We start from the raw sequence: 22187 nt of genomic DNA on the forward strand, positions 1-22187 counted from the left end.
GCATCCACAATCATTTCAACAGAGATAGGGGAAACGAAAGTGCCCCTGCATCTGGAGTAGAACGGTCACGAATCTCCCAACTTCTCGTTCTCATTCAAAGACTTCGGGAATCCCAATGCACGACGCTCTCGGCAGACTGTCGTCTGAAAGATGACGGGGATGCCAAGGCCAACACGGGAACCAGTTCAGGTACACTCAAATTTGAGGTGTTGTTCCAAGGGGGATCCTGGCGGCGGCGATATTAGTGAAGAGTCGTGGCCAGGACGAGCAACAACAATGTGTTTCCGGATAGCCAATAACATTTGCCTATCCTCTTTGTTTTGGAATTACAAGTGGTTCCTGGAGAGCAGCGTCGACGTTGAGGCTCCAGGGACCGCCATTAAGAAGAAGTAGTGTGGGTTTTGGTGCTCATTGCTCCCTTGCGTCAACCGTGTAGTATATTTGTCCTTGCTTGAAATCAAAAATAATAGATTTGTGGAAAAAAAAATACTTGTGCCTCAAGAGCCATAGACACATAACATGCAAGGTCCCCTCACCTTACTGTAGGTCCGAGTAATTTTCAATCTCATCCGGCAGATGAACGTCAATGCCGAACTACGTGGTACATTGAATCTAGATTTGACAGAATGGGGTTTGGTAGCTTGAAACGGCAGGGTTGTCCCCGTTTCATTTCTGTTTTCCTCGAACCTCTTTTGATATCGCCGTTCACGGTCACAAATCGCCTTTCATTACTCGTGTCGATGCCATTGATGCGTGTAGAACGGGCAATATGTCGGCACGGTTTGAGTAGAAAAAATATGCGGATGTGACATGGACGTCCGTACACATCACATCACCCCTAGAAAACTCGTTAGCTCGGTACTTGAAGAGCGTTATTTCATTATTTTCAGGCTGGTGAGGTGGTATTTCTGACCTGATATTTCTGACCTGAATAGCACCCGCTGTGAATGGTGTCAACTTTTTGGAGCATGTTCTGGCGTGGTTTAGGCCAATAGGAGGGCCAAAAGTCTATATAGATATTCTCTCCCTTGTTCGAAGACGCTGCAAGTCTCGCGCTAACAAACTTTCAAGGGTTGATCTGTACACTACAGCAAACCCCTTGATCTTGATGCCAACGAGGATCACAACGGAGGCCCCTTCCGGCTTGGCTGAAGCCCGCACGATCGAGATGTGATCGCAGCAAAAGTCTCAAGTTCAAAGGCTGTTGGATGTGGGGCAAGTACTTATCAATCCGTGATCACGTTTTCTTCTTCTTTTCCATATCGAGCTCCAAAGGGGTGGGTTGCTCCCAGGAACCGGGAGTGATGAAAGCTTGAACTAATTCTACGCAGGGTCCGTCCCCTACCTCACACCACACCCACTCCAATGCCTTATTGTCGTCAAATACCGTTGAGAAGTCTGTGCCATCGTCCTGGGTGATCACAGCTTGCGCCGCCGACAAATGATATCTCACCTTGAGTTTCTAGGGTTTGGCAGAGAACACGGATGAAAATGACGTCTCGTGTCTGCCACAGGCAGCGTCACCCCAGATAGGGTAGCCCAGGTTGCAAGATTGGTCAAAACATCTGCCAGACCAAAGGATTCGATCCCGTTTATGTATGGTTCAGAGGTTCTTCTGTTTATGGACGAACGTCCCCGAGCGCAAGTCTGGACTGTTAAGGATTGCTGCAAGCACTAACAAATGCCTTGATTACATCCAGGATGCTTAGCCTTTGCGCCTCAGTTTGGTGGGGATGTTATACTATAATAGCCCAATTGGCGACGCCTGCTACACGAGGCTGCGTTAGCAGACGATAACAGCGATATCACCCCTGCAGTTCGCATACCGGTGGATGCATACCTAGCTCCTCACTCACCTCGCACGGCATTCCGTCATCATCATCATCGTCGCATATACATCCAAACCTACGCTTGCGCCCTTCTTGAACAGCCCCTTCATAGCCCTTGAATTCCCTTTCATCCTCTCAGGCTGCAACGAATCCAGTCTGACTGGTGCATGTGATTAAGCGACCAAAGAAAGAGACGAAGGTGGAACATTTACACTTGAGAGCCGTTGGCTTCCGGCAGTTGAGGAGAAAAATGAGATTCTCGAAATCATAACGGGCCAAAACCGCTGTGATATCTAGCCATGGACGACTTGACTGCTGCCTTTCTCGGTCAGGGGGATGACGCCTCGATCCAGGAGGAGGATGACGGCCAACAGGGCTCCGGCTCCGGCACCGACTCGACCACCACGGCCCGGACATTGCGACAGGGGATTCTCAAGGCAGCCAACTTGCAGGACAAGCTTCTGGAGAAGTACTCGCTCTCTAGCTCAACCTTTTACCAGTACTGCGGTTACTAATCTGAGTACAAACCAGACTCCTCGCCCAAGTCATCCCCGTAGACGATGGCCAACCTCACGGCAGCGGCGAGCCCGGCGGGGCCAACGAACCCTCGGCCTTCGGCGAACGACCAGGCTTCACGGTAGGCGCCATGTCCAACAACTTTCGACGTTTCAACGCGCGTATCGGGGTTGTCTTCAAATTCCAAGCCAAAGCCTTGCGCGTGCTGTCATGGCGACGGCCCACGCACACCTTGTCCCTACTAGCCGTCTACACCTTCGTCTGCCTAGACCCCTACTTGATCTTCGTTCTCCCGCTCGCCATCGCCTTATTCGGCATCTTCGTCCCCTCCTTCATCGCACGACACCCAGCTCCCGCCTCCTCCTCCGAAGCGCACGCGGTGCGCAACCTGGGCTACTCCCCTCGCGGCCCGCCCCTGGCACCCGCGCGCACGTTCAAGCCGACCAAGGAGCTGTCGCGCGACTTCTTCCGCAACCTTGGCGACTTGCAGAACGTTATGGACGACTACAGCGTCGCCCACGACAAGATCATTGCTTTGGTGGTACCCAAAACCAACTTCTCGGACGAGGCTTTGTCGTCCGCCATTTTCGTTTTGCTCTGCGGCGCATGCGCCCTCATGACCGTCACCGCCCACCTGATTCCCTGGCGTTATATCTGTCTGGTCGCCGGCTGGGTCGCCATCTCGTCCAACCACCCCACCATTTCCCGACTGATTGGTGAGTGGCAGGCGCAGTATCTAGGAGGAGAAAAAGAACCGAGCGTGACGGCGCAGGCCGTGCACGACAATGATAAGAAACTGGAACAGATACAGAACCATCCGCCCGGTCCCAGCCCTGATTCATCGTTAGCAGCCGAACGCGCCTTCGACGCCTGGGTCCGCTCGGATATCATCCTGGACGACGCACCGGAGACGCGCGAGGTGGAGATCTTTGAGCTGCAGCGCCTCAGCGACACCAGCGGCGAGTGGGAGCCGTGGTTATTCAGCCCGTCGCCGTACGACCCCCTATCTGCGGCGCGGATTGCGGGCGACCGGCCGACGGGGACGCGCTTCTTTGAGGATGTGTTGCCGCCTGAGGGGTGGGAGTGGAGCGGGAAGAAGTGGGCGTTGGATCTCTGGAGCAGGGAGTGGGTGGAAGAACGGATTATCACTGGGGTTGAGGTCGAGACGGAAGGGGAGAGGTGGGTGTATGATATCTATAATGAGCATGAGAATGGCGTGAATGGCAGTGACAATGGGGACCTGGGGGCGGCGTTGGGGGATGGGGATTACGAGACACCGGTCAGGAGTCAAGATCAGAGTCGGTATACGCCCAAGATTGGACTCACGATCAGTTGGGAGGAAGGGGAGGAGGGAATGGGTCGGAGGGGAAGTTGGCGGAGGCGAAGGTGGGTGAGGATGGTGAAGAGGAAGAATGTCAATGCGGCGTCCAATTAGTGGTGGTCGTCTTGGTGGGTCCCCTTTGCGGCTGCTGGTTGTAATGACTATAGGAACGACTGGATTGATGGACCTGAGATGATGGACCTTTGCTTCACTGCGCTGTAGCTTGTTAAACAGCTTGAACATGCGGAAGGGGTATATTGTATTCCACCAGAAATGCCCAGTGTGTTTTTCATTGTGACCAGCCTTTTTACAAAGCCGCCCCTTTTCCGCAAGGCACTAAGTCCCTTGACCACCCGCCTTTGCCCCTACTAACATGTAAAAACATTACCATACTAATACAACACAATAAGGTATAGGTATAGTAAGTAAGCCCTGACATGTAACCGTGTTTTCCCTCTTTGGCCCCAGTGGTATCATCCCAGGAAATACCAAGAGCATCCATCAACTCGGAGAAAGATAGATATAAGCCAATCGTTCCTTGAATTCCCAGACAGCCAGATCGCACAACCCCATCGTCTCCCAAATCCATTTCGCACAAGGTATCAAACGCTACGCTCTACCAGCCAAACCGATAATAAAAAGGCAAGCCAATGAAGAAAAGAAAATGAAGAAGAGAAAAAAAGTGAAACGGGGAAAAAAGACTCGTGAAAGCTCGACAACAACCAACCACTCAGCTCAACACACCCCCAAACGGCTTATACCGATCCAAGTCCCTCAGCAAGGCATCAACGACCCCGGGGAGATGTTGATCAAGCTTTCTCTTCTTGACATCTACCGATAGCGTGACGCCTCCGTTGGCCTTGCTCCCTTTGCCTTGCTGACTAGCTGTATCGCTACCAGCCCTGTCCCTTGTCGGTGATGTGGGTGTTGACGATAATACTGGTGAAGACGCCATTGATGCAGATGGAGCTTCGGGGGTGAGATAGAAATATAGGAACTCGGTCAAGCGAAACTTGACTTCGCGGCCGGTCTCTCTGCTTTTGAAAAGGGACGCAACGGTCAGGAGACCGTCAAGACGCTCAAAGACGCGCACGTTGGCGGGTGAGTCGAGGAGGGCAACGACAAGGGTGATGATGGTTGCGCATTGGATGGCAGGGGTGTTGACGGGTTCTATTAGGTCGAGAAGAAGCTGGATTTTGGGGAAGATAGGTTTAGCAAAGTTCATGGATGGCCTTCTTTGTGTGTTTGTTTGCTCGTCAACTTACGTTCATGTGCGCAGCCCTCGAAAAGAGCACCTTGCTGGGTGGATGTAGAAGGAGAACACCCTGGATCAGGTCCAGAGCATTGAGGATAAGCAAGTCATACTGCCCGTCGCCGCCTCGGGCCACCAGAAAGTCGAGCGTTGTAAGCAGCCGCTGGGCGACGTTCCATTCGAAACCCTCCTGCAACTTGAAGAACTCGCGAAACGCTGGGTCGCCAGCAAGGTCGCCTAGGCCCTTGCGCTGTAGTTGTGGTTGTTCCCCGGCCGCAGCCGCATCTAGTTCCCTTTTGGCCGGGCCCGATAAGCATATCTGGGCGAGCAAGCCCTCGACCTGTTTTAGACCCTTCTTGATCTTTGCCGGCTCAAAGGCCGAGAGGTTGTCGAAAGCGAGCGATAGTAGGGACTCCATAGTTGACTTGATCTGTATATGTTGTGATCGGAGTCTGTTGTGTTTGTGGTTGGGTTTTGAATTCGGAGACGGGTTGCTGAAAATGTCCGATGGATTGACGATGATGATACTTGGAAAGGAATAAGATGGACAGCGCCCAATCGCCTATGATGTAATTTTGCGACGGGCAACCCCTGCGCCGAAGATCTTCAGGGCAGAAGGGAAGTGATAGCAGGGGAAAGGGTGCTTGGCGCTGGTCGTTCCCGGTTTGGCGTCTAGTGTATGGTAGACAAATAGGTAGGTATGTTGAGATACGGAATAAGTCGACGTCGAGAGACAGAGATGCTATTCAGAAAAACAATGGTAGAATTTAAGAGCAAGATGGACGTGGATGTCCCCCCAAATGCGCCGCCGCGGAAGGGGTTCAGTTGGCGCAAGGGCTAGAGGATCGGACGGGATGCTCTGATGCAAAACTGGAAGTCAAATGGCACTCTGACATCCACGCGTGTGCGCGCAGACAGGGGGTCACCAGACGACTGGGACTGGGACTGGGCCTGAGAACGAGGACCTGAAGCGGAAGTGGATCCGGCGATGTTGACCGCAAGATGCGAATTGGTCCGTTTGTACGAGCGTGATGGCGCCGCTGCCACGAAGGTCCAGGGATTTGGAGGGAGGAGCCGTGCGCTACCTGACCTCAGATTGCTTTAGGGGGCCGCTAGGCGTACGGGCTGGAGAGTTGCAAAAGAGAGAACCGAAGAGAAAAATAAATAAATGGTATGTACACAAAAAAAGGGAAGAAGGTCAGAACACAGAAAGGAGGTAAAAAAATTGCGGCTCCCCAGGTTATCCCATCTGATCATGTGCGTTGGCTGGTACCTAGAGGTAGTTTTTTTTCTTTTTTTTTCTTCAAGTTGCGACAACCCAACCGGGCAACTGGACGAAGAAGCTGTCCCTTGCTGCTGCCCGCCCAGGCCGCCAGAGCTGCCCGAAGCCGAATGCCACAGCAACCGGAACGGAGTTGACACCACGGCGCGCACACCTTGTCGGGCGCGAAACAACAACAGTTACAGGCGTACACGCGTCACGGGGTGACAGGAACAATGAACGTGGGCAGATGGGCAGAGGTGAGGTGGGGTTGTTGACTTTTGTGTTGTGTGAGGCCCGGGCCCTGCACGCTGCATGTTTCCTCGGGCTTCCCGCTGGACAATCTGGGACTACGGCGGCAACGAGGCCTCAGCTGCACAGGGCAGGGCAGGGCAGGGCAGGGCAGGGCAGGCACCCCCGGCCGCGCACCCGCCTTGCATAAGTTGGAGGTGGACCGTCCAGAGAGCCCGGGTGAACAGGCCTCCGACACGGCATCCAGACAACAACAAATCAACCACCGGGCAACGCCTCGAAATGGTCGATAAACGCATGTATGTTTCGGCCTCACAAGTGTACGTGGGAGGACGAGGAGTGTGTGATGGGATCGATCTGCGGATCCATCTTGAATCATGGTTCAGCGCGGAGTAATGAAGTGGTACTTCATGCCTTGCAACTCCGTGCAGTACCATTCTCAAATGTGCTCGGAATCTTTCTCCGCCCATGTCTCATCTCGTGGTTCGCATATCTGGCATAGACCAAAGTCATCACGGTGATATCGCGCCCTTTACACAGTACTCCGTCTTCACGTGAATCTTGCCTTTCCCATGCAGCCGGGGCTTTTTCCATGATCTTCACTTTATGCACTCGGCGCTTTCCTGTGTCAAGTCTTGCATCGCCGACAGACGTGCACAAAGTCGCCGCGTGTGTGCTTGAATCCGTTGCCATCGAGTGCTATATAAAGTGTCCAGACGTCCGCTTTCCTAAATCGTCTTGAATCCCCAATATGCATGGATGAAGTGGACTGAACTTGCACGTTCGACCGCTTTTCTGGAATACCCCTAATTTGCGCAAGGTCCACAACAGCCGATCTCGTCCAACATCTCTTACCACCTACAGTTACCTACCCATTTTTGACGAGCCCCTTACCAGCAACAGCGCGTCAATCCTTGGTTATTCTCTGTTTGTTCATGTCGATCTGAAGCCCTGACAAGAAGAGACAACATCACAGCAGAAATTTGCACGCTTTTCCACAAACTACAAGGTGAGAAAGCCCCCCCAGTTTTCATCCCTAGAAGATGCCGGTTTCAGCAGGGAGCTCCCGACAAAGAGCGCGCGAGACGGGATCGCCCGTTCGATCTTGTGAAGCTCTTTTGTCCCCTGTGAGAGCTCCCGCCCCGCATCTGAAACCCCACCACGCTACTTTCAGGTGTCGTCGGGGTTTCATTCTTGCAAACATATCCTCCGTTGGCCGCCCAAAAAGTCTCCGCACTTGCAATCACCTTGCATCCACTGCCAGGGGAAAGGAAAGGACAGGCAGGTCAGATCTGAGGAAAGCGCTACAGCGAGCTTGATCCGATTTGTCCGCCCCTAGTTTCCCTTCCTGATCGCTTCCGAGGATCCAGTGACGATGGCTGGCATGTGACAAGATCGGGGATGCAATCTCGAGTTTTGCTGGAACCGAGCAGAAAGAGGCCTTCTTCTCGGCGTGATTCAGTCTTTGCTGACCCCAGATACAGACCTCTTGGCCTTTGTCCACTCAGCAGGCAAGCAGGGCAAATCCCCCTTCTCATAGCAAAGTGAGGTAGATTGCTGTCGATTGGCACACGACCTGTCAAGCGGTATTATCGTCATAGCGTACGGGTATCGAATGTTGCCCCCGAGACCGTGAAGCTTGCCTCCGGTTGTCACACAACACGTCAAGTAATTATAAGAAGCCAGCCATAGCGCCGGCCACTTTGGATCAGACGACGCACGGGGTTAGCATCCTCTACAGTACCGACGGGTTTCCAATAATAAAACATTAAAAAAGGAAATGGAACACGTCACCATGGCCGTGACTTCCTCCTCACCTGGTCCCGCCCCGCTTTCCCTTCTCTCCAACAACGACGACTTCATTGCTCCCTTCAACATCAGCACCAAGTTCCCATCCGCCATCATCCCTCCAAGGACCTCTTCGAATCAAACAATTTCCGTTGCCATACCCTCCAATCGGATCTCTCCTGCCGGTCTAGCTGCAACACAGGCGCAAACCCGTAAACGCAAGGCCTCGGTTGCCCAAATCAGTCTCCCCAGCATGCTCCCAACTTCCTTCTCACCATACACAATGGCGCCCCAGCCACCCCAGCCTCCCCCGAACCCAGACCGATTTGCGACCGAAGACTTCTTCAGCCCCTCGCGGCGCACCTGGTCCGAAGAGAAGGAGAAGGTTCTGACGGGTCCTTACGACTATCTCAACGGGCACCCGGGCAAGGACATCCGATCGCAGATGGTCAAGGCCTTCAACGCCTGGCTTGATGTGCCGTCCGAAAGCCTCGAGGTGATCACCAAAGTCATCAGCATGCTACACACAGCCTCCTTGCTCGTCGACGACGTGGAAGACAACAGCGTCCTGCGCCGCGGCTTCCCTGTCGCCCACTCCATCTTCGGCATCCCGCAGACCATCAACACGTCCAACTACGTGTATTTCTACGCGCTGCAAGAATTGCAAAAGCTCAAGAACCCCAAAGCCGTCAGCATTTTCTCTGAAGAACTGCTCAACCTGCACCGCGGCCAGGGAATGGACCTCTTCTGGCGTGACACGCTCACCTGCCCGACTGAGGACGACTACCTAGAGATGGTATCCAACAAGACAGGCGGTCTGTTTCGCTTGGGTATCAAGCTGATGCAGGCCGAGTCGCGGTCGCCGATGGACTGCGTCCCGCTCGTCAACATCATCGGACTGATCTTCCAGATCGCCGACGATTATCATAATCTGTGGAACCGCGAGTACACGGCCAACAAGGGCATGTGCGAGGACCTGACGGAGGGCAAGTTCAGTTTCCCCGTGATCCACAGCATCCGGTCGAACCCGAGCAACATGCAGCTGCTCAACATATTGAAGCAGAAGACGGGGGATGAGGAGGTGAAAAGGTACGCGGTGGCGTATATGGAGAGCACAGGCAGCTTTGAGTACACGCGCAAGGTCATCAAGGTGCTGGTGGATAGGGCGAGGCAGATGACGGAGGATATCGATGATGGGAGGGGGAAAAGTGGGGGGATTCATAAGATTCTGGATCGCATCATGCTTCATCAGGAGGAAAATGTGGCGCAGAAGAATGGGAAGAAGGAGTGAATGTGGTGGTTCTTTGTCTTTGTCATACGCACCCTTTTCATGTTTTGGTTTGCCAATTTCTTGTTCGGATGTCCATGAGGATTGAATGTATGGGTAAGAATTCTCCTCTCTGGTCCTATCGTCCAACGAGCGATGTGGCCTGGTATAGATCAGTCAAGGACAACATGGTGCTCAACCACATGGCATTTGTTCTGGAATATTTCTGGTGGTGTTTTTGGGGATATCTCGTTTGGGTCATATCAATGAAACGCAGGAAAGCAAGTAAGCCATCAAGCATAGCGAATTTGAAACCCTTGTTTTTTTTCTTCTACTTCTTCCCTTGACTGACTGAAAGGTTCTTGGTGATTCATTGCAAAGGCAACCCTTTTTCGCATCAATCACCGCCTCCCCGCAAAACCTAGGATGCATATAAGTGGTCTCGAATTTGTCATCAATCATTGATTTTTCATGTTAATAGTGCTACTCGCCAACACTCTTCCAAGCCAAAAAGCAATTCAAAGCAACTTCACCGGCTTCGGCGCCTCCTCAGACGGCGTCCGCACGGTTTGCGTATGCGGCGAGGGCGTATACAGCGGTGATACCGATTCTCCTTCCATATCCAACGGCTCAGATCCGTACAGCTCATACCGGTCTCCACCTTCTTCTTGGTTACCTGCGAGCTGCCCAGTCTCCGAGGCTTGATGCGTCGTCGGTGACGCTGTGGCCCCAATCCCTTGATTTTCTTGCGCAGTCATCATCCTCGAGTCAATTTCGACTGGCACGGCAATATCACCCGGACCATGCGGCTGGAGCGGAACGCCCCTGTCTCTGTCTATACCAGGCGTAGTACCCGTCGATGGCAACCTAGAATCAGAGTAAGGCCCAACCGCCGCCTCGGGGCCGAAATAGTCTTGAGTCCCACCAGACCGGGACTGGACATCGGACGTGACTTCCGACATGGGTTGCTGTTCTCTCCCTCCTCCACCGATGATGGCGCCGATGATTCTACTGGGTCCGGAGCGGTGCGAGAAACTAGGGACCGTGCCGCCCGCTTCACTTGCCCTTCTGCGCCTACGGGATTGCAGACACCACCATGTCAAGACGCCGATAAGCAAGCCAAAGCCGACCACCACGCCAATGGCAATACCGGCTTTGGCCCCCGCGCTTAGATCGTGATCAGGGTAGAACTCGGCAATGCCGCTGATGGTCGGAAAGGCAGCGCGTTCGGCGCAAAATGCTTTGCCGGTAATTTGGGTGCAGCTCTGAGTAAGATCACAGCACCCTCCGCCTATGCTGGCGTCGCAGGAGGTCTGGCTGGTCGTGCAGCCTGAAGGGACCAGAGGGACTAGAGTGCTGATGGAGGACGAGGGCGTGATGGTCGCGATACACTTGCCGCCTTCGGCGCAAGCCTGGCCATATGGGCAGCAGCTACCCCCGAGGGATTTCGGGCAGAGGTAGAAGGAAACGCTGCATTGCCGCGCGCAACAAGCTGACAGGAGAGTCACCGAAGGGTTATCGCCTGTTGTTATGGTTCTTGTGGCGGCGCATAACGTCATGTCTGACGTGCAGGGAGAACCGCAGTTGGAACCGATGGCGCAACATGCTGCCTTAGTCAAAGCAGTCGAATTGGCCTGACAACTGTTGAGGATTGGTTGATTAGCATCGGCATCATCAGAGGGGGGGATCAAAGAAAATGGGCGGGAGGTATTGGCGCAACAATATCAACAGCCAATGTATGCAACCGGTTCATGGCTGTTGAAGTAGAAGCAAGAACCACATACAACTGGTCGTTCCCACAGCAGAAGCTACCACCGTCGTTTCCGATTTCGAGGCCTAAACATGATACAACATCACCTCGTCAGCCATTGTATCCATGTAAGATCCGCCATGGGTAGCTCATACACGAGTGTTGGTCATTGGGACATTGCAGCTGGCCCTGTCGCTTCTCCAGCGGACTGGCGTTCGAAGCAGCGTATTCCTGGAAATATCGAGGAGACAACAAAACGCCTGTTTCTACCGCTTGAAAGTTCTCATAAGCGGCAACGGTGACGATGGCCGGCATGAGCCAGACGAGCATGGCCAGGACGTGGAGTTGGATGGAAGCCTCCATCATGATCAAGGATGGGCTATACTAGTCTGGCTATACCCTGAGATCGTCGGTGGTGTGTGGGTACCTGAAGAGAACAGCCCTACACCATGACTCTCAGGAGGGAACGAGCGACAACGGCAGCAACGGTGTTGAAGGGGGGCGACAGATGGGACTGCGAAGCAAGCAAAGAAGACGAATGGTGAACGGCTGCTTTACTACGTAGAAATTTCAAGGCCTGTCAGCATTGTACTTGCGCCAGTTGACAAAGAAAAAAAAAAAAAGCCGTGGTCGTCTGCCAAATCCCGTCCTTGTAAGCGCGCCGAGGGGTGGTGACCTGAAGGACCCGGGGGCTACCCAACTGTCAAGGTTCCATTATTTCCAAGCAACGTGCCGTGCAAGTCTAGCACAGGTAAAATCTTCCCGGTGGCACAGCGGACCAGACCTTCGGACTGGTTCTAGTGGCGGGGCGGAGAACTGAACCTGCACGACATATAAACAGTGGGAATTTGGAAACCCAGCGTTCTGAACATCGCCGTTGTTGTCCTTGCTGACAGTGGGGGTGACAGTGGTGTGTGTCCTCTCTGTGAAGCCACCGATGGTAAGAAACGTCTCGGTCTTGGGCGAGAGAGCTCGCGAAGAGAGAGAGCCAAAAGCAACCCAAGTCCCAAAGAGGAAAGTGAGGCGAGTTGGTCGGTCGGTGGTAGCAACACAAGGTTCCATACAGCGTTTCGCAACACCATCGCGTCGTACGGCGGTTCTGAGCTTTGACTGTCGTCGCCCATGTCCTTGAGAAGTTCGATATACGTTGATGCGAAGAAGTTGAAAATTCTTGTTCGAGATGCCAGCACTTTTGCGATACCATCTGGGCCTCGGTCGATTTGCGCCAAGAGGTGTGGTTGAGTGATGTCGCACGTTGAATACAAAGAAGCCTCAGTTGTACGGTTCAGTTAACATTACTTAGCAATAGGTCGAGATCCTCCCGTCACCGTTTCTGCATATACGGATGGGTCGCTCTTTCTCACCGACGAGGATTCGAGGCCCTCCGCGCGGTGAAAGGAAGGTGACCAATGTGTTGGAGAAGGCACAATCAGCACATCAAACGTTCCGCATCACAATGAAGCACTTCCCTCTATAATCTTATCCAGAACTCTCCCTGCACGGTTCTGCCCTGGGCTCAGATGCCTGTGAATATCTACCTCTAGGTCTACTTCTGCAGCGCAATGAAAACTTGGGGAAGATGTTAACAGCCCTGCCAAGATTCATGACGCGGAACTCGATCTCTCCGGCATCACAGACAAGATTAGAGAGCGTATAAATGCGGTTGGTGCACCAACGTAACATCAACTAGCATGGACCAGATCTAAGATGGTCAAGGGAACCGTCCTGGTACCTCTTATTAAAGTATATTGGGGCTGGAATGCCCCCGGACAACGTCGGTGCCTGGAGAGACCAAACGAGACAAAGCATGGGGTGATTCATGGGAACAAGTGATTAAGTGTATGGGAGGCGCTGCCGTTTGATCAGTGTCTACACACCTCAATCTTCCCTTGCACGCGTTGTCGGTTTTTCTCTGGTAACGTCGTAAATCTCGTGTTAAGTGGCTAGTATACGCCTTCTATGCAACAATGCGGTCCTCTTTCCTTCCCTCTGTGCTTCGTGCAATTCTTCTCGCCGCGCCGCTGGTGAGCGCACACCCTAGCGCAGACTCCGTCGTGGGTTCTCTGTTTGTGCGCGCCGACGATGGTTACGAAAACACCGTCTGCCGGCCCTCGGTAAAGGAGGGATCCGACAATACCACTCCTCCATGCAGCAGTCTCGAGAACATCGAGTACCAGTGCGCCCCCAACGGAACCTCACCCCTTGCTCTGGAGGCTCATAAGCAATGTAAGCGACCTCGTTCATCCATACCTAGTTGATACACATAGACAACCAACTGACAATTCGACCTTGATTTCCAAAGGCATGTGCGGCGGCTCCTTCTTCACCGAATGGCCCTTCTGCCAACAATGTCTCTACGTCCACGGCCTGCGCTCCGAGCGTGATGTCAAGCGCTACACCGAGGTGCTCTCCTCCGTGGAAGCCATTCTGTGCGACGCGCGGGCCACCCCGACGGCCATCTTCGCCGACATCTTTACCAGCGTGGCAAATCAGGTCCCGGAGCCGACTGACGGCGCCACCGTCAGCAGCGACCAAGCCGTGAGCAAGACGGACATCAGCTACTACATGACTACCACGATCAGCCAGGGTCCTGGGAAAATCACGGGCTCGGCGTTGAGTGCTACTGCTACTGATGCGCCGTTAGCGCCGCAGACTTCGAATACGGGTGGGGATGGTGGTGATAATAACGATGGGAAGACCACTAGTACTACTAGAGGACCTCTTACCGTGACCACGAGCTCATCGGCTAGCGGTGCTAGCAGCATGGCTGCTGAAACCTCCTCGAAGCATAATGGTGCTGCAGGAGTCAAGGCTGGTGTCACGAGCATTTTTGGTGTTGCTGCTGCCATGGCGGTTGCTGTGATACTTCATGTGGAATAAAAGGATTTGATGATGATAATAACGATGAGACGAGACGGGGAACCCCGGTGGGGACGGATGATGTGCGTCATCTCTTTGAAAAACGACTGAGGCCATGTCAGACTTTTCATTACCTACGAACAACTCACAGTTATATAATGTATTCACCTCCCCTGAAGAGTCAAGGAGCCATTGAAAGCAAGAAAAGGACATGAAGGTGGAAGAGTGACCAATATCCATGTCTGTTTTCATATTTTCTGCATGCTTCGTGGTGGAAATTGGCTTACCGCATATTCACTTATAGTACATACTTAACTTGCCCATCACTATATTCATCATCATCACTTCTCTTTGTACACCAAACCCTTGTACAAAGTTTTCTTTTCATATGTGCTTGAATTTCAATTCAAAATCTACGCCGCCGCCGCCGTCACCATCCTCGGTTCCGAGATCTAGTATGCTATCCCAAAACCGATCGCTCGCCCAAGGTATCTCATTTCTCACATCATTCAAACGCCCACCCATGGATCTGATTCACTGATAAACAAAGCCCGAAGCCGCTCCATTTACTGGGGCATGCCCTCGAAGGGCTTCGCCAAGTGCTCCTGGCAGAAGGGGAGCTTGCTCTTGGTCCAGATCTCGGTGTCCTATATTGTCATTGTTAGTTAGTTATGTGATTTTGTATGCCAATTAATCTCAAAGGAGAAGCAAAACGAAAAAAAGAGGGAAAAAGGGAAACGCACAGGCTTGAGAGTCTTCTTGATCTCAGTCGACAGCGAACCACCCTTGAGGGCAATGATCTCAGGAGCAGCCTCGGGATCGTGGGCGATGGGAGAGCCGCACTCCTCGCAGAACCAGCGCCAGACGGCGTTGCCGGAGTCGGCGGTGCCCTTCCACTTCTTGACGGGACCGTTGACCTCGAGCTTGTCCTTGAGGACTACGGCAACGAGGGCTGTTTAATACGTCAGTATTTTCGTGCTTATTTCTCAGTCTGGCCGTCATGGCGAGTGCGAAGGAAAAAAAAGGGGGACGGGATTATATCCGGGTTCGGGTTATGTGCCAGGGGTAGGTAATTCTAGCGGCCATTCACCATGGAGCTCTAGCTGGAGCTACCAAGTTCGCACAGCTGGGGCCAATGGAAGCCCTGTGCTGCAGCTGCAGAACAATGATGTAGATTCTTGTTGAGATATTGCGGGGGTGGGGCGGGGTAGAAGGAGCTGGCTCCATTGAGGAACTACCCCGAGTTCGGTGGTGAAAAGAAAGACTGCTATCAGAGCGCTTCTTTCCACCTCTTATTCTCGGAGAAGCCTCCCGGAGTTCAATTTTGGGAGTCAGACTTACAGTAGGTAGAGCCGGACTGACGCTGGCAGTCATCGCAGTGATCATAGGCAGTGAGGAGGGGCTCTTCAGTGTCCTTGACGGTGTAAGTGACAGCCTTGCAAAGGCAGTGACCGGTGAGAGGCATGTTGGCGGGTGTGGGGGGTTTGAATTGGAAAAATTAAAAGGCTTTGAGTTGAGGACGATGTCCGAACGAAAGAGTTGAGGACAAGGGAATGGGTAGAGCTGGTGAGGTTATATAGGAAGCTGATGGATGAAGAACTGAGTTCCAGATAGGAGTCCACTTAGTCTTTATAGAAACTGGAGCATGGCATACGTGGTAGGTACGTATGCACAAAGCGCTCTCCAATGCTTCCCGCCCTAGGTATCAATCAGGGAAACTCAAATCATGGTCTCCGTAATCAAAGCCCGAAGCTCCATCCATCCTACACCTTCGCCGTCCGAAGTCTGGAGTTGGCATACGCGCCTCAAAAACAGATGGATCGGTTCCACGCTGCACGCATGGTAATCTTACTGCTACAACCAGGATCTCAAACCCCACTCCGTCACCACCCAACACAGCAAGTTGACGGTGAGCTCCTACGAGGCTGGATATGAATATCACCTGCTGGGTGAGTAGCAGCGGGGCTATCATGTGGGAGGTTCCGGATACCGATTTGACGATTATCCATGGGTTAATAGGGGTTGCCGTTGCCCGGGTGGGTTGACTTGGCCTGTATGTCAGTAATCTGTACATGATCGTCCGGCCATTGAGATCCTCAGAATATTCCCGAAGCTAACACAAAAGTACCCAGATATGGGACTTTGGCTGACATTTTAGGTTTCGGTTGGTCGCCGAGGAATCACTAGGTGCATACGGGGTAGGTGTCAGCGGAGGCATTATGACAGATCCGCCAGGTCGCCAACGAAGGTTGTAGTGTAGTCTCCGAATGCTTCAAAGCCTCATTTGCTAAACAGGTCCCAAACAGCATCCACGTAGCTACCCAACCTCTAATGACAGCAATCAAGGTCCCTTGATATACGTGTATGTCATCCGGTGTACTAGATGATGGAAGCGGCGTTAGCTGCCTCAGATATCCTTTATCGACAGGACAAAGTGAAGACAAGGAGGCACAGCACCTGCGGCAGTGGGGTGAAGGAATGAGGGCCCTTCCGGGATATGAGAGAGTTCGCTGTGAACCTCAAGAAACCAGGACTTCCGCGATGAATGAACCACGGCCCGATGTAACGCAAAATGGCGATGATCCCGAAACCAAGTTCCAATATGTGTCAAGGTAATGCATTATCTGGAGTATTTGGAAGCTCGCAAGGCTGTTGAGCTTGACCGAGTCTGACCGACAGAATTTGTCATTGTCCTGCTTTGAACCCCGCGTTGGGGATGCCGGTAAACGGAGCTCCACAGCCGGAGACTGCTTACTCTTAGCTGGCTGTTAATACAGGGGGGATGCGCAAGCATAAATGCCGAAACACTGTGTTTCCCGCATCATGATTTGGAATTGATAACATTCAGCTTCGAGTCTGGTCAGTGTAACCGGCACCTCTCTGCTACGCTTACCTTGCTTCCGAGGGCTGTAATCCCACGCAACAAAGTAATACAGTGGAGTTGTCGCTACTCGAAATCCAGATACCCTCCATATCTCACATACTCGGCGTCGGGCTATGGACCCAGAACTCCGCCTTGATGGACTTTGTACGAACCAAAACTCCGAATGGTGGAACGGCCTGTCAATTCCCATGGTCAATTGCTGGCACCTATCAAGCTCCAAGCTGGAAGGAGTAGCCTGTCGGTTAGTCATTGATTCCCAAACATCCAGAATACTGACCGCAAATGTTAGCAATGTCTGCTGCACTTAGCTTTGACAGTGGTGCTTTTGGAAACATGATAACCTCTTCCTCACCTTCGACAGCAAGCCAAAGATTCGGTGCCGAAGAGGCGCACCATCAGTCCCAGCGACGATTCCAGCATCCGTCAAGTACGCCATCACAACCCCAAATCATTCTTCCCGACCATAAAATGGATGCCCTCTATTCCCCTTATCGCCCGCAGATTCAGCACGGCGCCCTCTCGATAATAGATCTCTGTTAGCAACTGCCACGCCAAGGGGGCCATGCGAGCATCCATGCGAACCACGCCAATGCCACAAATCGCTGGACTTCGAGAACTGATACATATCCGAATGCAATCCTGTCCGCCAAGAACAGTTTTAAGACGCACTCCTTATACGCGGCTTTAGTGGCAGGATCCTCGTGTGTCAAGACGTAGGCATCCATGAACGAAGGACGGAAATTTCGGATATCAACTGCTGCTTGTCTTGTACGTGGGACTGCGTTCGAAGTCAGTGGCCTCTCGATGGAGTCGGGTCGTCTTCGCAGGCGTTGGATGCACTTGAAGGCCAAAAATTCCCAGGGATTTGAGATGCTCAGCGGTGGCGGAAATGTTTTCCGCAGAGCCAGCGCGGGCAAGACTTTTGGGTTGGACAACCATATGGTGCAGTTTTCGTTCATCTCACTGAGGAAGGCCTCGATGTCGTGTGCATAGTACACAAATCTCGAGTAGAATGCAGGCGTAAGGACCTTGAACTCAAGCCTCTCAATGCTGCGCTCGCCGTCAGCGGCCTCAGGAGAGAGCATCCTTTCAGTGACATGGGCTATTCCGCTGGCGTTGTAGCTGACCTCAAGAGGAATGGTCGCCTTTTCAACCAGATGTCGCAAAAATCTTCGGAAAATCTTCTCTAGTTGCGACTCAATGGGATTGGCGTTCCGAGCGATGGTCCCCTTGGAAGGCTCCGGACGAAACCAAATATGAAGTTGGCGGTAGAAGAACAGCGCGCGAGCTTGAAAGAGGATACGAGGGGCAGTGGCAAAACCTACCCATCCCCAGGATCCTATGAATCTGGCTTTTTGGTAAGTGGTCATGGAAAACGGGTCAATGGCCGGGCCCTCATGGTGAAGGCTTGCCACCAATTTGTCGTGGCCTTCCGACGTTGAAAGTCTTATAGTGACATTGACTATGGGTTTTCCATCGTTGCGTGGGCTCAAGGGGTCGGTGGCTGTCATGGAATAATGTCCTTGGCGTGAGTTGAACGGCGACACATGGAAGACCTTTGGCCATGCTTGTGTGAAGGGAATTCCATTGGCCTGCTCATTTATCGCGCCCGCGGTCTGCTTCTCATAATCCGCCGGGTTGCTTTGCAGGTGATAGTTCAAGCAACTCGATTGATAATTCCTTTTCAAGAAGTACATGTGTCGTTCACCGAAGGTATTGTTCACTTCCAGGATCATGGCGGCTAGTGATTTGTGCGAATCGTAGAGGTACCAGAAGGAAACGGGGTTGAAATGATAACAGAGGAATCGAGCTGCTGTAACCAAGTAGGCATGAGGGTATGTTGCCGGATCAACTCCCTATGTGGGTTAACGAATACCTCGCAGGGAGAGTGCAAGTTTGCATACCTGAGTTTGAAGGTAACTATCGAGCTTCTCACGCAGGGTCAGCTCCCCGCTCTGGCGTTGCAGATAGTCCGAGGCATCCACGTCGAACCATCCCTTTTGCAGCCGTGACGATGACGAGAACCATGAGGTCCAGTCCGATATTTGTTTAACTCCGACCGAAACCATGTTGGCTGCGTTACCTCGGTAGCCGACAGGAACTCCAACGACAAGATAGGCGTAGGAGAATGTGTGGCTTTTCGGGCTAAGTCTCGTATGCGTCGTGCGACATGGCAGAAGAAGAATTTGTCCAGCTCCGTCCCATTTGGGAATTTCGACACTTGTCCATCGAAGTCGGAAGAGCTGGAGGAGCTGAAAAAGAAGGAAAACGATTGCGACGACGGCCAAGATTTTCGCAGCTCTTGCATATATCTCGAGTGTGGTTTCGCCAAAGAAGCCATTGCGAACGAGAATGAAAAAGACCAGCAGCGTCGCATCAAAGAAACCGGCGTAGAGAGTAAGAAAGCCGACGTAGTTGACGAGAGAGCCGACTACGGCTGTCCGACATAGGCCATTCATAGGAGAAATAAGAGCTGAAGGAATGAAAGAAATGCAGGTGCCCGCCTGCCTGGGAAGGTCGAAATGAAATTAGGCCCCTGACGGGAGTGTGTAAATACCTACCTACTTCCACTCTTTGGTTAAATGAGAATGGAAGCCTGATGGTGAGGGAGAACGGAGGAACTTAAATATTAGGTCGGCGTCGCTCCGCATGAGGACCTTGATGGACACTCACAATAAGCACCATCCATCCATCTTGCCGTCTACACCTACTATTGACCCATCCCACCACCTTCACAATACCTAATATGTGACTAACGCCAACTGATCTAGACCACGTCGACCTGCCACGCGGTTGACTTCAGTTTCTCCCCCGCGGAAGGAGCGACGAACGCCGGTTAATTGGCAAGAGAAGGCGCAACAGGCAGAGAGAGGGGTTTGGATGGAAATCATTTCCATCCAAACCTCTGTCGTGAATAAACGTGAGCTTGACTTTACCTACCACAGGTCTTGATTTGTGGGGAAAAGGGAGCTAAGGAACAAGCGCCCGAAGTCAATTCAGGCACCTCGACTGCTCAGCTGTTCAATGTCCAGTCGGGTCCGGGCAGTAGGTCTGAACTGGTGAAGTCTCCACCTGTTCTTCGATTTTATGGACGCACTCACGTTCCACTTAGACTAGTGAATTCCCATGTCCTCATCCGAATGACAAAAGCGGACAACCGTGGAGTATCACAGTGAGACAATAAGGGCCCCGATGCCACGGACTGATTGTTTTCGCGATGTGTGAACCACGCCGGACGGAGCATCCATCGCCATTGTTCTTCAAGTTCCACATTGGGATGAGGATCTGACTAGATCACGATGGCCTGAGGGGAGTGAAGGCAACGAAGGATCCACTCTAGAGCGTCATGGTTCCTGCCGCAAAACCCGCCGAAAGGAAGCAGTCGTCGCGTCGGTCACTGTGCGCGGGCCCCAGGCCTCTCCACTTTGTGCACGAAGAGGCAAACCTGCCCAATGAGAACTTCCTGGAAGCCATGAACCAGCCCCAATGTGGCGGGGGAAGTCGCTCTGGACCTCTGGCCGTTCGAGTCATCACTCGCCATCGCAGCCAGTGCCGCCGGCCGTGCCAATGTTCGACGGCAGCCCATCGCATTCCATCCACGTATCGCATGTTTCGGCGAGCGGGACAGCCTCACCGGCGGGTATCGAGTGGCTGATACAGTGATCACAGCTGACAAAAGACAAGTTGCAATACTAATAAACTTCTTTGTCAACTTTGCCTCGCTCTCGCTCTCCTTGTTATCTATAAACAGTATTTGAATCAACTGGCGAGCAACAGAACTCATAATCCATCCTTTCCTCCCCATTTTCCATCACCAAAACCAAAGGTCACGTTTGCCGCTACGTAGGACATAGGGCCCTGAATTCCCTGAATCCACTCCTGCCTCTCCACCTGGCAACTTCCATTTATATTTCTCAAGACGCAACAGCCACCCCACCATCGTCACTCAGCAATCCTCTTCCTTTTCTCGCGTACTCTGTAATCACGACTACAATTCCCACTTTGACAAGAATTTCAGCCCTTTCAACCACATCTACCGACAACCAAATAAACTCAATCACAATGTCTGCCTGGGATACCGACGCCGTCAAGATCGGCAAGAACGTCAGCCGCGGTGGTGCTGGGCCCCGCGAGACTGTTGTCCGCGGCAAGTCTGCCCTTAACGCTGCTCAGCGCAGTGGGAATATCATCGCCACTGAGAAGAAGTATGCTGCCGGTAACACTGTATGTGACTCATGTTTCCATCCTCCCTGGTTCGCAGTCACGCTAGCTGCGTTGCAAACATCATCGTCGCCAATACTAACTGGTCTGTTTTCCCACAGGCTTCCAAGCCCGGTGTTGAGGGCCAGCGCCTAACAATGGTTGACCGCTCCGACGACATCGTCAAGCCCAAGACCGTCAGCAAAGAGGTCGGTGCCGCCATCCAGAAGGCTCGCAGCGCCATCATGATCGGCGACAAGGCCATGACCCAGAAGGAACTCGCCACTCGCTGCAACTCTACCCAGGCTATTATTGCCCAGTATGAGCGCGGTGAGGGTGTCCCCGACCAGAAGCTCCTCGGCAACCTCGAGCGTGTCCTCAATGTCAAGCTTCGCGGTTCCGACATCGGCAAGCCCAAGTTCGAAAAGAAGGAGAAGAAGTGAGCGTGTTTCTTTTGATGGAACCATCTCTCGCATAGGGGTGTTTGCCCCTCCAGGTGGCGGTACCGAGGCCATATTTAGCCAACACGGGACTGTATCCTGATTCGCGGCAAACCCCCCGCGCTTGACTGGGGCTGGTGCCCCGGGGAGCGTTGTTACTACACAATTGTAATCAAAGGGCGGAAGAGGGGTGGCATGAACGCAACAAGACGGATCCTGTTGCCTGCATGATGGATGATGATGAGGAGGGAGGGTTAAAGGGCACAACATCATAAGAATATGCGCCGATGACCTGGTTTTTTATTTGCATACATCTACATTCAGCGAGGGTGTCTTGCACTTTTGGAAGGGATTGCTTATATTGCTTTCTCGGAGGGAAGGCGTTTGCTGAAAGATATCACGGGTCCTTTGTTCTGCGATAGACGTTGGGATGAAATAGACCCCCTTTTTTTTCCTTTGAATTCGTCTTCAATCAGTCTACACTACGCTGTGTCTGTCTCGTCGTCTATGCTATACATGTTTTGCTTACTGCAGTGGTTCAACTGATTCAACGCCATGCATGTCAATC

At 52.6% G+C, this 22187-nt stretch overlaps 8 protein-coding genes across 8 annotated transcripts; 4 read left to right on the plus strand and 4 right to left on the minus strand.

Moving 5' to 3' along the window:
- Positions 1–1701: 1701 nt before the first annotated feature.
- NEUTE1DRAFT_119792 (uncharacterized protein) lies at positions 1702–3945 on the plus strand (the record flags this gene model as incomplete). Its single annotated transcript, XM_009849583.1, has 3 exons — positions 1702–1727; positions 2162–2298; positions 2351–3945. 3 exons carry the CDS (start codon positions 1702–1704, stop codon positions 3778–3780), a joined length of 1593 nt encoding a protein of 530 aa, XP_009847885.1.
- Positions 3946–4396: 451 nt separating this feature from the next.
- On the minus strand, positions 4397–5336 carry NEUTE1DRAFT_144036 (uncharacterized protein; the record flags this gene model as incomplete). The annotated part of the gene is made up of 2 exons (XM_009849584.1): positions 4397–4855; positions 4932–5336. The coding sequence occupies 2 exons, from the start codon at positions 5334–5336 to the stop codon at positions 4397–4399; spliced, it is 864 nt and encodes a 287-aa protein (XP_009847886.1).
- Positions 5337–8175: 2839 nt separating this feature from the next.
- NEUTE1DRAFT_115818 (Farnesyltranstransferase) lies at positions 8176–9818 on the plus strand (the record flags this gene model as incomplete). The annotated part of the gene is made up of 1 exon (XM_009849585.1): positions 8176–9818. The coding sequence occupies one exon, from the start codon at positions 8212–8214 to the stop codon at positions 9508–9510; it is 1299 nt and encodes a 432-aa protein (XP_009847887.1).
- Positions 9819–9962: 144 nt separating this feature from the next.
- Positions 9963–11599, minus strand: NEUTE1DRAFT_127482 (uncharacterized protein; the record flags this gene model as incomplete). The annotated part of the gene is made up of 3 exons (XM_009849586.1): positions 9963–11127; positions 11271–11322; positions 11392–11599. 3 exons carry the CDS (start codon positions 11597–11599, stop codon positions 10005–10007), a joined length of 1383 nt encoding a protein of 460 aa, XP_009847888.1.
- A 1547-nt stretch (positions 11600–13146) lies between these two features.
- On the plus strand, positions 13147–14116 carry NEUTE1DRAFT_127483 (uncharacterized protein; the record flags this gene model as incomplete). The annotated part of the gene is made up of 2 exons (XM_009849587.1): positions 13147–13462; positions 13539–14116. 2 exons carry the CDS (start codon positions 13204–13206, stop codon positions 14114–14116), a joined length of 837 nt encoding a protein of 278 aa, XP_009847889.1.
- Positions 14117–14325: 209 nt separating this feature from the next.
- Positions 14326–15680, minus strand: NEUTE1DRAFT_115820 (uncharacterized protein; the record flags this gene model as incomplete). The annotated part of the gene is made up of 3 exons (XM_009849588.1): positions 14326–14742; positions 14839–15047; positions 15437–15680. The coding sequence occupies 3 exons, from the start codon at positions 15558–15560 to the stop codon at positions 14662–14664; spliced, it is 414 nt and encodes a 137-aa protein (XP_009847890.1).
- A 1687-nt stretch (positions 15681–17367) lies between these two features.
- On the minus strand, positions 17368–19672 carry NEUTE1DRAFT_127485 (uncharacterized protein; the record flags this gene model as incomplete). The annotated part of the gene is made up of 3 exons (XM_009849589.1): positions 17368–18835; positions 18884–19487; positions 19653–19672. The coding sequence occupies 3 exons, from the start codon at positions 19670–19672 to the stop codon at positions 17516–17518; spliced, it is 1944 nt and encodes a 647-aa protein (XP_009847891.1).
- A 1032-nt stretch (positions 19673–20704) lies between these two features.
- Positions 20705–22150, plus strand: NEUTE1DRAFT_115822 (uncharacterized protein; the record flags this gene model as incomplete). The annotated part of the gene is made up of 2 exons (XM_009849590.1): positions 20705–21203; positions 21302–22150. 2 exons carry the CDS (start codon positions 21042–21044, stop codon positions 21620–21622), a joined length of 483 nt encoding a protein of 160 aa, XP_009847892.1.
- Between the last annotated feature and the right edge of the window lie 37 nt (positions 22151–22187).

This window comes from Neurospora tetrasperma, assembly GCF_000213175.1.
Source record: "Neurospora tetrasperma FGSC 2508 unplaced genomic scaffold NEUTE1scaffold_1, whole genome shotgun sequence".
NCBI classification, from domain to species: Eukaryota; Fungi; Ascomycota; class Sordariomycetes; order Sordariales; family Sordariaceae; genus Neurospora; species Neurospora tetrasperma.